Source organism: Mustela lutreola, chromosome 5 (genome assembly GCF_030435805.1).
Source record: "Mustela lutreola isolate mMusLut2 chromosome 5, mMusLut2.pri, whole genome shotgun sequence".
NCBI lineage: Eukaryota > Metazoa > Chordata > Mammalia > Carnivora > Mustelidae > Mustela > Mustela lutreola.
The window spans coordinates 42,203,151-42,217,658 of NC_081294.1; the positions used below are offsets into that span (position 1 = coordinate 42,203,151).

The 14,508-nt window shown below is 50.2% G+C and overlaps 1 protein-coding gene and 1 long non-coding RNA gene across 11 annotated transcripts in view; one reads left to right on the forward strand and one right to left on the reverse strand.

The window, feature by feature from the left end:
- Positions 1-560: 560 nt before the first annotated feature.
- LOC131831337 (uncharacterized) lies at positions 561-8,477 on the reverse strand. The gene is made up of 4 exons (XR_009353604.1): positions 8,240-8,477; positions 7,512-7,608; positions 6,906-7,025; positions 561-798 (listed from the first exon to the last, which is right to left on the reverse strand). It is a non-coding gene; the product is annotated as an uncharacterized LOC131831337 (long non-coding RNA).
- A 4,765-nt stretch (positions 8,478-13,242) lies between these two features.
- TCOF1 (treacle ribosome biogenesis factor 1) overlaps positions 13,243-14,508 on the forward strand; it is a 37,474-nt gene continuing 36,208 nt past the window's right edge. For 6 of the 10 annotated variants that reach the window (XM_059174036.1, XM_059174037.1, XM_059174039.1 and 3 more), the window contains exon 1: positions 13,243-13,423. In XM_059174036.1, the coding sequence (XP_059030019.1) occupies positions 13,316-13,423 (108 nt within the window). In that variant the 5' untranslated portion in view covers positions 13,243-13,315. The remainder of the gene's footprint in view (positions 13,424-14,508) is intronic. The other 4 variants (XM_059174041.1, XM_059174038.1, XM_059174042.1 and 1 more) reach the window with 1 other exon arrangement.

The window sequence follows — 14,508 nt, forward strand, 5'->3', positions numbered from 1 at the left end:
GAGTGTCTGCGGGGATAAGTGATTCAGAAAACCATCTGCTATTATCTTATAAAGTAGATCATTCACTTTCCCTACAACATGGCAGTTCCACTGGTGGGTATGTATATTTCCAGGTATGTATACACAAGTGCAGACCATTCGGACCACACTGGTTATGAAAACTTTGACTTAATTTCAGGCCTGTGGGTAAATAGCCACTAGTCCATGTCTCTCTCCACCCAGCCCCTTCACCGTGTGACTCCCCTGTGCTCTGGCTGCTCCAGCTCCTCTTCTTGGGGCCCTTGCAACATTCCCAGGATCCAGCAACTGTAAGGTTAACACCTGGCCTCTCCTTGACCTCCCGGACCAGGTTCCAGCATTATAGCATTCATTCCAATTCCTCAGGGCCCCTTACCTTTCCGGTTGTTTGTTGTTGTTAGTATGTACACCCTAGAGAAACCCTTGTTCACATGTACCAGGAGAAATGTACAAGTTTATTCATAGCATCAGTGTTATTAGTAGACACAACAGCGAGTGCAACAACCACAATAACAAATCAACTATAAATAACTCAACGTGCTTGGACGGAAGTTGCCCGTGTAAGCCGTCTCCTTCTGTTGGGTCAGAGAAGCTGCTCATGGGCTCTGGGCAGATGAAGGCCAGTCTTCCAGCGGGGTCCAAGACCCATCAGATATCATGCTGGATAGCAAGTACTGAGCCCTCATTTCCGTGCCAGGTGCTACATTCATTAGGCTAGTATCTTATTTCCCAGCGGAGGAGGCAATGACCGTGGTTCATCCCATTTCATAGGGAAGGAAGCTGAAAGATAGAGACGTAAAGTGGCTTGCCCAAGGTCACACGTTGTAGAGCTACAGTTTGAGGTCACATCTGGGATTCCCAAGCCCAGTATGGGAGACCTTCTTCACCACTGTGGGCTCATTGCCACAGAGTAGAGGTTTCTGGGGTACAGGACCTTCTCTGCTCAGGATCCCCAGCTTCTAGCTCGGAGCCTGGGTTACAAGAGATGCTCAGCAAACGGAGACTTCATACCACAAAGTAGTCAATCAGCCTGTTGGGTCTGACTTCAGCCTCTAGACTGGCCTTACTCCTGCCTGGTCTCTGAAATCCAGGCCAGAAGGCCATTTCTCCCCCCAATTCCTTTGCTTCCTGATGGCCTGATTTTGAACCTGGGCTTGTCAGACATGTCTCTGAGAGGCCCCTCCAAATCTTTAAACACAAAGAACGTGACTCTTCTCACAAATTCCTTTATTCTCTAAACATTGATTGAGCACCTATCACATCAGGTGCAGAGCTCTGAGGGGGAGAAACAGCACGGACCAGAAATCGTCCTTGCTTTCAGAAGCCCTCTGCTGGCCTCAGGTGACCCCAACCCTGAAAACCACATCCTCCAGAAGAGTGGGTGCCGAAATAAAGCCCACGTGCTTGGCTCAGGGGCCCTTCAACTGGTCAAAGTGGTAAAAATGGCCGGACATTGCAGTGACATTGAATGTTCTGTCCTCGTGTGCCTCCTGTCTGACCTTCTGCCTGAGCAAGAATTTGTTTTTTCTGTGGAAAGTTCAACGTGCTCGTTTATTTGTTTGGTTTCTTAATTTAATCTCTTTTGCAAATAAAAATAAAGATAGTGTGTTTGCCCAAATAGTGACAGGCTCCACCTGAGATGTCATGAGGACACTCGGGGAATGAAAATCCCACCAGTGCAGCTAATGGCCTCGGTGCCCTGGACAGTGGGGGAAAGTGCCAGGTGGGTTAGGATCCCAAGCACCCCAGCACAGCTCTGCCAGGAACTGATGTTAGAAAAGTCATTTGGCCTCTTCAGTCCTGTTTCCCTTTTTTAGGAAATGAGAGAGTCAAACATGTTTGTAAAGGTAGAACTTTCACATTCGCTACCTCATTTTGCCATCGTGATACCCTGGGAGGAAGCCTTTTTGATCCCTATTTGATTGGCAGAGAAATGAAAGCAGAAGAGTCAGAAGAATCCAGGGGACTCAGCCACTCAGCACTGGAGATGGGACCTCAGTTCAGGCTCCCAGCCCCTGTCTGGAATGCTTTGGTCTTTCCCAAGGTTTCTCAAATTTGGGAGACAGACACATGCCTTAAAAAATTCTCACTGACCTGGGATCTTTGTGGTCTGCAAACACAAAATATAAGAACCTGCTCAGTTTGATCTTTTTGAACATCTTGGTTTGTTTAGGAGGCCGTGGAGTCCTTGATCATCCCAGCGCCGATGCGACCGTAATTACAAACAGACCAACACGGGTACAGTCACGCGGCCCTGCAACATTATCAGGCAGACATCCCGACAATCCAAAAATATTATCTTTAATTGTTTTAGATTATCACTGGAATGAACACCAAAAAACTAAAGTCTAAAAGAACTTGTGGGGAACCCCACCCCCCAATCTGAGATTCTGTCAGGCTGCCTCCACATTGCCTGAAAACCCCTCCCAGTTCGAACATTCTTTGAGTTTCCCTGGTAACCATCTGCTGGTGGAAATGACAATTAAGCTGTTCAGCTGCCTGGTTCACTTAGTTCCCCCATTATGGCTCTGTGCCAGGGTCAAGAAGGCCTGAATGTACCCACCTGCAGTGACAGGCGAAAAGAAGATGGAACCTCCCAAGGTCAGGGGCGAGTCTCTAAATACCAAGTCCAGAAAGCCTAAACCGGGATGAACCTCATTCATTTATCCACCACCCCATCCACGAACCCATCCTGTTCTTCAAATATTCACTCCTGCCCGTTATATTCTAGGTCCTAAATTTGGGACAGAGAAGATGGGGTGGAAAAAAATAAGCAAAGTTTACCCAAATGTGTATAATGTGCTACTCTCAATGTTATATAAATGCGTGTATGTATGTACCCTCCAGTAACAGTGCTTCCTCCTGGGAAGCTGGGGAGAAGGGTGGGAAGCGAGGAGACTTTTCTCCACACCCTTTTTACACCTCTCTGGTTTTCACATCACGTGTGTGTATTGCCTACTCCAGAAATAAGTTTCAGTTGTAAATAACGCTCCTGACCGCGGTCCCGGTGCTCCGGTCACTTGAGCAGGTGACCCCTCTGTGATGGTGGGAGGGGTGGAGGAGTGATCTAGGGTCAGCAGAGAGGACAGTAAGCATCTTTTGGTCCTCCTGTCCCTGGGCTCCATGGTCTGGTCCAAATGGCTGCTCACCCCAGAGGCCTCTGCCCACCTCCCCCCAGGCTTGATCCTGCTCCAACAGGATGCTGTGCCCAGGATGCTGGGATGAATTGCTGGGAGGCAATGGGGGTAGCCCCCTGCTGTAGCCTCAAGAGACCTGTTTGTGTGGGCTGGCATGGGGTCACATGTGAGTGAAGGTGACCGGGTACGTCACTTTTCACTTTTCTTTCTTTCACTGACCTTCACTTTTCTTTCCCCAAATACTCTCCTTGGAGCCATCAGATGCCCCCATGGATGACTGACTTGCAGCTGCCATGGCATGCACCCTCCTAGCTCTCCTGCAAGATCAGGAATGTGACTCCCTACCCTTCCCTGCCTCCGGAGTCACCTAAATTGAGGGCTCAGGACCCAGGTCCTGAGTGGGAGAGGAGGGATGGTAAGGCTGGGTTCCACACATCCGGTTCCTCCAGAGACCTAGCCGTGTTCTGAGATGTGGTTAGATTCAAAGAGAATATATCCATCCCTTTGGACCAAACATCACTGGGCCATCCATGCTAGATGGGCCTCAGATGACAGCCTCTCTGGAGACTGGTCAGTGAGTCCTCCCCCACCTTCTGCCCTGCCCTCCTCCTTCCAGCCTCGCAGCATCCCTGGAGCTCCAGACTGTCCTGATCCCCGTTTTACAAGAGAGGAAGCTGGAACCCAGAGGTAAAACAAATTACTCCCAAGTTCACCTCACTTGTCCATCTCTCAGGAAGGACTCAGTCCAAGCTAGCCCAGCCCGGGAGCCCATTCTCTTTCCACTGCAGCGCCAGGCCTCCTACGGAGGGCGCTATGCGGCCGAAACGGCCTCTGCTTTCAGCAGACCGCAGCCACCCAGGCCACAGAGGGAGATTGACGCTGTAATTATACTGAAATATAAAATCTTTGTGCATCAAAAGACGCCATAAATAAAGTACGAAGACAGGCCACCGACTGGCAGGAGGTAGTAGGAACAGGCCCAGGTTTTGAGCTCCCACAAATCAGGAAAAATGACCAGACAGTGCACTGGAAACATGGGCCAGGGATACAAAGGCAATTCGCAGGAGAGGAAATGCAAGCGACCAGACAAATGATGAAAACATTTCAGCCCCACTGATCAGAGACATACAAATTAAAAACACCAATGAGAGGCATTTGGCCCCCATCAGAGCGGCATAAATTCCAGTCTGACAACTGCCAGTGTGAGTTTGGATGGGGAGCGACAGAAACCAGCCAGCCCTTCAGATGCAGCCAGGCGATGGCGGTCTGGGAGACGCTCGTGTGCCCGGCGACCCCTTCCCAGGCACACACGGGAAACTTGTGCAAGGACCTTCCTGGCTGTGAGGCTTGGGTTGTGAAAAACGGCAACTAGCTCTGATGCTCACGGATGTGAGAATAGATTAGTAAGTTGCAGCACACAGTTACGATGAAACGTATTAGAACAGTGGCAACGCCTGTCCTGAGTTCCGTATACAAGGCAGATAAATTCCAAACAAAATGTTGAAAGGAAACGAGCAAGTTGCAGAAGGCTATGTGCAATGTTATAGTGCCGACAAAAACTTTAAAAATCTGCAGCGCAATACTTTACATGTTTTATGGATGTATACATATATAGCATAAACATAAAAATATGTACAAGAAAGATTCACGCCAACGTCAAGGAACACGGTGGTGACTGTCTCCGGGCAGGACGGAGGGAAATAGGCTGAGAGGCTGCTACTTATTTGTGATGTCTTATTTCACAACCTTGGCCCGGGAACATGGAAGCTATATGCACGTGTTCCTATGTTTTTCATACATTGAATGTTTAATTTCTTTAAAAAAAGAAAAAAAGCAGGGAACCAGACAACGGCTCCAAGGTCAATTGTCTCCCAGGTCACTGATCGCTATTGGAAAATTCTAGCTGGAATTTACCCCCTAGTCAGGGCTCCTAATTCTGTTCCTTGAGGATCCTGTGTGACTGTGCAGGCTGGCAAAAGCAGAGAGGAGGCTGCATCGCCCAGCCACCCCCTCCATCGCCACCCCCTCCGCCCCTCGCCACCCCTTCCAGTCTTTAAAGCAGATGGCTCTTCACACAGCATGTTCTTTTCTGTGGAAAGTCCTTGAGAAGCCCAGACGCAAAGGAGGCTCAAAGAAATCCCACCACATTTGTCAGTGGAACTCTCTCTGCTAACCAGGGACTAGGCTCAACAAGGGATGCTCAGTGAGAAGCACGGAGCAGTGTGTCAGGACATCTGCTGTTGATATGCTGGGTGACTCTGGGTAAGCGACAAACCTCTCTGAGCCCCGGTCTCTCCCCAGGTGCACTGATTAAAATGTGTGGTCCACCGTGGCCGTTCCGGACCTAGAAGCATCAGAATCAAGCGGCAAGGTTTTTAAATGGTTGATGCTGGGGCTCCATAACCAGAATTGCCTGAGGTGGGACCCGAGAATCACATTTCTATTGAATTGCCAGGTGATCGCACTGCACGGCACATTTGGGGATCAGACGGTCATTCCAGGTCGGACATTCACATATGTCCGAGAACTCGGTCCACGTCACTTTCTTTTCTCTCCCCACCCCCAGTGCCTTCCTGAATCTTTGTTAATCATCACCCTGAAGAGCTGATGCCAAGCAGGGTGCTGGGTGAGAATGAGGGAGCAGATGAGCTTCCAGAATGCGGCCCCTCTCAGCCTCCCACTCCTTAGTAACCGCAGGGAAGCTGAGAAAGAAGGCGGGGAGGAGGAGCGGGCCCGTGCACCCCTCCACAGGTGGAGGAGGGTCTGGTGGTGGGGACATGGCCCATCTGCTGGATTCCTACCCCTCGGCTCTAAGGCCCAGTGCCCCAGCTCCTGGAGGCAGCGCCTTCCTTCCGGCCCCCATCCTTGGCATGGATCACCACAAATCACAGAATTCTAGAACATCAAAAGCAGACCAATGTTTTCTCGACGGAAGCCATTCACCGCCGTCTTACCACCTGTACTATTATTTAATTGCTACTTTCTTTTACATTGACTCACTGTTTTTTTTTTTACTTGAATGCCTACTTTAGCCCCATCCTAAGCAATAATATCTGTGAAATAACAGGTTTGATGTGCTAGTTATTTTTTGTCTAATACACATTAAAATAAATACATAATGATTTCCATTTTAAAATGTCCCTCTATTTATCTCCTGAAGTCGCTTTGTGCTTAACGGCGCTTTCAGAAACGCGGAGCTGGTCCAACCCTCTCCATTGAGAAATGCAAACTGAGGCGGGATGGGGGCGCTGCCAAAGACCACACCATTGGGGTGGAACCCCGTATTCCTACAGGCATGCACACTGGAGATGAGGGAGAGCACACCAAAGGGCTTGTGCCCAGCCTCTGGTCCCCTGGTGACCTTGACCTTTAGGGAGACCTTTCTTTGATGGTGCACTGCCCCCTTCTGGTAGGCCCTTCTGTGATGTGGCTCCTTCCAGCAGGAGTGGCCAGAAGAGAGGGGCTCCTTGCAGAGCAGAGACTACTGTGCTCTGTTGAGAAGCTGAGGCAGTCCGGGAAGACACCACGGAAGAGGTGGTATTTGCATTTGGGTCTGAAGTGTGACTGGACAGGGCTGAGCTTGAATGCCTGTAAGGAAGCTGTGATTCGTTCTCCTGGTTAGTGGTTGACTTCCGGTGGAGGTTTGATAAGCTGGGGAGAGAAGTTATGCGGAATGCGGTGTACAGGGGAGGAGAGAATGGGGCAGACACAGCTGGAAGGAAGGCAGGTGTGAGGCCGGAGGGCACCTACCTCAGCCTTGAACTGGCTGGGACCTCACCAAGCTGATTCCTGCCTCTGATCGGAGCCTGCTTCCTTATCAGTGAGAAGAGAGAGAGCCAGGCTTCATGCTCTCCAAGGACACTTCCAGCTCTGAGAAATAAAACCACATAAATAGGAAATTATGCTGATGAAGTTGTGAATTGCTACACCCTTTTTGGCAGTTAATCCGGCTTTAGCTATTAACATAAACCAGAGCATCCCCTCTGGCCCACTTTCATTCCATTCTACAAAAATTAAAGCTCCAGTCCGCAAGGATGTATTTGCCAGGGCGTTGAGAGCAGCGCTGTCCTATTAGCCAGAAAAAAAGAAGTAAATAAGCTGTCCCAAGCTATCTTCCACCTCTGTCAGCAGAAGTCCCCCCTCCTCACACTACCCCTGCAGCTGGCCCTCAACCTCACTAGCTCAAAGCTCATGGCTTGGGGCCTTACCTCGCTGAGCTCGACTTCTTCCTCTATGAAAGGGGCAGAGAACCAGGGACATGCTCCATAGGGGGCTCTGAGGGCTAACGCCATAAACACTGGTTTGCCTCACAGCACAACTGTGGGGGGCTCCTGGTAGATGAGCTGCCACGCTTACCGAGAAGGCTGCCGGGATCCCAACATCTGGAGAAAAAGCTCTGATCTGACCCTCGGTGAAAAAAGCCAGTTGCTGAGTATGTATTTAGGATGATCTCCTTTTGCAAAAAAGAAAGAAAGGAGAGATGAAAATAGGGAACTGGGAAGGGAGGATTAAAACCTTATAAAACCTGGTGCAGGTCATCTGTGTCTATCTGAGTCCAGAGGGATGACATGAAGGGACCTGACACCAAGCCCCCTAGGGGTTGCTGGGTGTGGAGGTGGGGGACTGGTGGTGCTGGAGGGTGGGGAAGGGAGCTGGGAGTGGATGACCTGGAGGGAAGGTCTAACTTTATCTTTGTACATCCCTGAATTGTTTGACTGCTAACTGCCGTAATCACTTTTTTTTTTTTTAAGATTTTATTTATTTATTTGACAGAGAGAGATCCCAGGAGACAGAGAGGCAGGCAGAGAGAGAGAGAGGGAAGCAGGCTCCCTGCTGAGCAGAGAGCCCGATGCGGGACTCAATCCCAGGACCCTGAGATCATGACCTGAGCCGAAGGCAGCGGCTTAACCCACTGAGCCACCCAGGTGCCCCTGCCGTAATCACTTTTAAACCTTTTGTAAATCTTTAAAATCTCCAAGACTGAAGAGAAAAGAAAGCGAGAAATTATTATCCTGGGAGCGGGAAGGAGACTGTGGGAAACCTACATGCCCAAGTGACTTGGCCCAGGGAGAACCCATTGTTACCATAGATGATGAGGCCATCTTCGGGTTCCAGGGGCAAAGGCAGCCTTTCCAGATGGGGCCCTCTGTAGAGTTCCAAGGCCAGAGGGGCTTTTGTCCAACCAGTAGAGGTGTTGAGGATCAGAGAGGTCAAGAGACTGGCCCAAGGTCACATAGCAAAGCCTGGCCAAAAAGCAGTTTCCTGACTCCTGGCTCAGTAACCTCTCCCCTATATTGTGCTACCTTCCAACTGTGTGCAGGAGTCCTCCTGCTGGGAAAAGAAGGGTATAGTGTCCCACCTGCTTAACTTCGTTCCCCTCTGCTGACAGTTCCTCCTTCTCTCATTTCCTGAGTGCCCTCACTGTGCCCTGCTTGAGAATTCAAGATGACTAAGGCCTGCTGCTTACCCGAGAGGCACTCACAGTCGAGTGGTCTGGAAGCTTCTGGCTTCTACCGCTAACAAAGACATCTTTTTCTAACTGTTAAAAAAAAAAATTGCTCTGAGGCTAATTTTTTTTTAATGCACTGTTTTGTTTGCTGCTGTCTTAATTGTTGCCATGTTGTATTTTATCAGTTTAATGTTTTAATTTTGTGCTTGGGCCCTGAGGCAATTCAGTGAAGGGTATGATTTAGAAAATCAAGGAAATTAAAAAAAAAAATGTCCACACAAGAGGCAGCCTCCCAGGAGCCAAGGACAAAGCATAAGTGCTTAAGTGCTTAAAATGAATTTTATTAGGAACAAAACAAAAACAACCTGTTGCCAGACAGAAGGTATTAGACCATCCTGGTTTTATTTTGTTTTTGTTTTGTTTTGTTTTTATCAGTTCTTCCTTTTTCCCAGGGTCAGCCAAAGACTCACGCCCTAGTATCCTCTCCACTGACTTCTAGAAGCTTCCACATTTCTGCTTCTAGGCTTGTACTCACAACGTTTGCCCTGCCTGCTCTGCCCTCCTTTCTTCCTCAGGAGTCAGGCTATAACCACCCCTTCACTTACCAATATTTGTTGACTGGGGTTGGGGATATCATAGCCAACAAAACAACCCCAGATCAGCCCTCAGGAAATTTATATCTACAAAAGTGTTCACTCAACAAGGATGATGATACCCCATGGGGGTGAAAATAAGAGCTTGGAGTAGTGAAAAAGAGCTTTGATTTGCCCAGAGATTTTATGTTCATCGGCCTATTGACTTAACTCAGTCAGTGGCCCATCCAGGCCCCCACCTTGCCCCCAGTCAGGAACCCGGGCATTGCCGTCAGGTGGAGTTGCCAACTGTCTTACAGCACAGGCTGCTGGTTAATCATCCTCAAGGTGGCCCAGTCCCCGGAGGCTTCCACTCTTTTCCTGAACATTGGCTCCCTCTGTCTCCACTTCCCTCCCTGCCCAGTGTAGATCCCAGAGCTCAGAGACTGAGCACCTCTCTTGCCAACACTTTAAATCCCTGTGCCTCTTTCCCTCACTCATCTGGCAAAACCCGAGGCCTCTAGATAAACCCCACTAAGTACTTTCCCCTGGCCTGCTCCTGGGTAGGTGAGCTACAAAGAGGGAAATCTCTCAGTGGGACGGGAAGGACACGCGTAAATTAACGATCACCAGCCTCTAACTGGGTTGTCGACACTATCAGGCAATTGGGGATTTTGTGGGCAAGTTTGCTTCCCAAGTCGGAATGCTCATTCTCCTCCCTCCAGACTCCTCACCACCTCTTCCTCGCTCTCAGCAGAGGACCTTGCCTCCCACTTTGCAGAAAAAATAGAAGCTCAAGATGAAATCTCCCTTAACATCCCACTACAAACCTACATCTACATCTGCACCCATCCTCTCTTTGTTCCTTCTTTTGGTTCTAGAGAAGTCATCCCTCCTCCTCTCTGAGACCAACCCCTCCACCCACATGCCTGAACCCATTCCCTCTTGCATATGCTCCTGAACGTCACTTGCTGATTATCTCCCCTGTTCCCTACACCCCTAATTAAGCTCTCTCCCCTTGATCTGCCTTTAAACAAACTCAGCTCTCTTGCACCTTATAACACACCTCCCCCAGCACACACACCGACCCTGCCACACTGTCTCTCTCCTCCCCTTTGCACAGAAACTTCTCCAAAGACACACTGCCTCCTGCTTCCCTCCTTCATCGTCAGACCACGGCCACCTGACCTTCTCCATCACTCCACGGAAGTAGCGCTCCCAAAAGCCGTCAACAGTCGCCACAGCTGTCATTAAGCCAAAGCTCACGGTCCCATGCTCATCCCATCTGACTTCTTGGAGCATTCCCCATGGGCTCACTACACTTTCGCGAAGCTCGTCCCTTGCTTTCCTTCCCTACACCCACCCTCCTGGGTCTTCTGCCTCTCTCTTCCCTCCTTCTCTGCCTTGCCAGGCACATCCTCCTCTGTGCAGTTCTACCCTGTGGGTAAGCCTCAGGTCTCCCTGCTGGGCCACCTTCTCTCCTCTGTCTGTGTTCTGCTCCCCAGACAACCTGGCCCTCAGCCACAGCCTCGATTATCATCTCTTCTGACAGCTTCCCATTTTCATGTGGGTCCAAACCTAGGCCCCCAAGTGCCTACCGGACACCTGCTCTCTGTGTCTCAAAGGCATTTCAAGCTCCAACCGCCTAAAGCAGAACTTGCACTTTTCATGGCCCACCTCGTCATCCTTCCTTTCCCACTCTGCCCCCATCCCTGTCGTCTCCAGGCTTCCCTTTCTCGGGGAAAGTGGCTGCCTGCTGGGCTGCCCAGAAACCTCACAGTTCATCCTGACGCTCCCTTTGCCTTGCCCTCCATTCCAACACATCCCTATGATGATTTTACTTCTCGACAACCCTGGAATCTTCCAGCACTCTCCACCTCTGCTGCAACCAGCATTGTCCCATTATATTCTCCCTAAACGCCTGCCTGCACTCCTAAGCTTAACTTGTCATCTGGCATGGACACATACACACCCTACTCCACTCTCCACTGGGCATTCACACAGACCACATTAAAATGAAAAACCATCCTGTCCTTCTTAGGCCTACACTGTCAGTGGCTTCCTATCATGCTTAAGATGAAAACAAAGATTCCTTAATGTGGAATCTCTCTGTGCCCACCTTCCACATTCCCCAATCCCCTTGCTCTCCCCCTATGGCCTGCTCCCAAGGCCTTTTCTCATCTCTCCTCTCAGCTGCACCTTCTGCCTCAGGCCCTTTGCACAGGTTCTTCCCTCTTCCCAGGAATACCCCCCCCCACCCCATCCTCACCTACACACAGTTCAGATTTCCTCACAAACGTCACTTTCTCAGGGGCTCCTTCCCTAACCCCCAGGAAAGCATAGATCCCTCCTTCCTGTTAAATGCTTTCACAATGATGGCTAACATACATCTAGGCACAGCACTATTGCTAGAAGCTTCTGAGCATTTCTGCTTAGACCTCAGTTATTCCCCAAGCCTGTGAAGTAGATATTACAATTATTTCTATTTTACAGATGAAGAAGCCAAGGCACAGAGAAGTTATGTATGTAACTTATCCAAGTTTCCTTAGTTAACAAGAAGCAAAGGCAGAATTTGAACCCTAGCTGTGTGACTCCCACACGGTGTTTACTGTTCCATAAGAAAACTCTATTCTTTTCCTTTCTGCATGACCTCACTGTTTGTAACAAAGTGTTCGTATAACTTTTAGCATGTGTCTCCCCCTTTAGACTTCAAACTCTACTGGGGTGAACACTACTTTATCCCAATAGTAGGTACTCAATAAATGTTTCACTAAATAGCGGAATGCAGATTACTCTCCTCCCTCTTCCTCACTCGCTGCTTTCAGTCACCAGGTCCTATCCCTGTTTCTTCTGGAGCAGTAGTTCCTAACTCTAGGAGGTTCAGTTATGTGCTTATCCACGTCCTAAAATCAGTGTGAAACGTTATGCGTCTGTGCACATTCAAAATTTTCGGCAACAAAGTCTAGGTGGTTCATGCTATCTTCAGTTTCTCAATGGGTCCGTGAAGTTAAAAAGAGCTGATTCAAATATTCCCCAGCCTACCTCATCCTCTCTCTGCCAGCCTCCCTTCAACAAGTACAACAGCCTCACATCTAGTTTGCTCTCCACAAATCCGTCCTCCTCATTCCGGTGATAGCAATCTCTTAAAAACACAAACCCAGGTCACCCTCCTACATAAAACAAGTCAGAGATTATCTATCACCCTTGCAACAAAGTGCCAGCTCTGCTCGGCAGGAGAGGGTGCTGCAGGGCCTGTTTATTTCTCCATCCTCCCGTGTCCTTACTCATCTCCTCTTTCCCACAACCACAGCCCACCAGCACAGACTGGGTTCTATGTTTGGGCTTCCCAGCTTATAGCGGTGGTTTCTCCTCTCTGTGTACAGGCAGTGTCCTCTGCCTGGAATGCCAGTCCTCTCTTCTGCACCTAGAAATTCCTGTTCCGTCTTTAAGCCTGAAATTAGACGTCTCTTTGGGGTTAGGCGCCCCTCTTCCCGGCTCCCATAGGCTGTGTCTGTCCCCGACAGTGCACTCAAGACCTTGAACCATCGTTGTTGGTTACCAAATCTCCTTGTGAGCTTTGAGGGTAGCCACCGTTTCTTATCCATCTTTTCATCCCTCCATTCCAGGTGAGCACTAGCCTAAAGTATAGTGCTCAGAAAACTATTTAGGCAATGAATGAATAATGACAAATAGTCATGGGTCCTAAAAACTCTGTGAAGTGAATAAATGAGTGGGTAACTGGAAGTTCGGGACTAGAGACATGCAGATTAAGATGTACAGAGATGAGCAAAACGCTATCGCAGACGTCACAGCGAACAGGGAAGACAAATACCCGCGGAAGACAAATACCCCTGGAGGGCTTAAGGAGTCATTCAGATCAAGGCCAGGAGGCGGGACTAGGTTTGACCACGCCCTCCCTGCCAATGGGAGGCCTCATTATCCTCCAAGCCTCCGCCCCTTTCACCCACCGGGGCGGAGCCGGCCACTCCAGGAAATAAGACTACATTTCCCGGCTCGCCGCGCGACGCGGGCGAAAGAGGAGCCGGAAGTGGGGCGCGCGAGGTCTAAGGGCACGAGGGAAGTGGCGGGCGGGGACTGAGGGGGGCGTGCAGGTGAGCGGACGGCCCGGTTTCGTAGGCATGGCCGAGGCCAGGAAACGCCGGGAGTTGCTTCCCCTGATCTACCAGCATTTGTTACAGGCGGGCTATGTGCGCGCGGCGCGGGAAGTGAAGGAGCAGAGTGGCCAGGTAAGCGTGCTTGGGCCGTGTGCTTGGGCCGCGTGCAACATTTGGAGAGCGACTGCCTGTGCCCCCTCCCCTAGCGGCCTGGCGGGCGCCTAGAGCCGGACCGTGCGGTGCTCTAGGAGGCGGCCGGGGCTAGTGAAGGAGCCACAGCCTCTGCCCTCGCTACGGCTCCCTGTCCTTCTGGGCCTCAGTTTCTCCAGCTGTGCAGTGGGCGGGCCCCGATGTGAGATCCGACGCTCAGGGCTTTGTAATTCCCGCGCCCCTTACCTCCACTGCCTTCCCGGTAGTGGCGGTTTAAAGTTTCCGAAGTCTCGGGCCACGTGGCTCAGCGCGGCCCTGGAGGGCTAGAGGGTTGCTCAGAGTCTGAGGGGTGAATTGCGAGCAGACCCCAGGAAGGGTGAGGAGGACACAGAGCGCCGAGGAAAGAGGCTTGTGGTCCCTTACTTGAGGTGAAACTCTGGCCCTCGTCCCACCGGTACGGAGTCAGACAGCTTTGGAATGCGAGCTTGTGATGGAGTCATTGCTTACTTCATTCATTTTTTTTCAGCAACTCACTCTGGTACTCAGGGTGCTGTTGATAGAATGTTGAGCAAGGTCCCCCAGCCCTCCTAGGTTTTATAATCTAAATCTGGTAGGAGAGGTGGACATAAATCAAGAATCACAAAAGTAACACGTTAGGTGCCAAGAATGAGAGGTGTAGGGTGGTAAGACAGGAATGGCAAATTGCCAGTGTCAGGGACATTCAGGACTGCTTTCGCCAGGATGTGGAAGTTAATTTGAGACCTGAGAGAAGGGAGGTGGATATTCCAGGCAGAGGTGCTAATGCCCTGTGGTGGGAGGGAACTTTCTGCATTTGTACTGGCCTCTGGAAAGTCCGTTGTGGCTGTGAAGTACAAGGTGACAGACGGGGTAGGGAGCTGGCTAGAGCCTTGCTCTAGTTGGTTTGGTCTTCATCTGAAGATCAGTGGTAAGTCACTGGAGGGTTTTAAACTGGATAAGTGGATATTGGCCTGATTAGTCTTGCCTTTGGCTGTGGTGTGGGCTCTGGTTCTGATGCTTGCTTCTGGGATCTCCCTAAAGTGTGATGG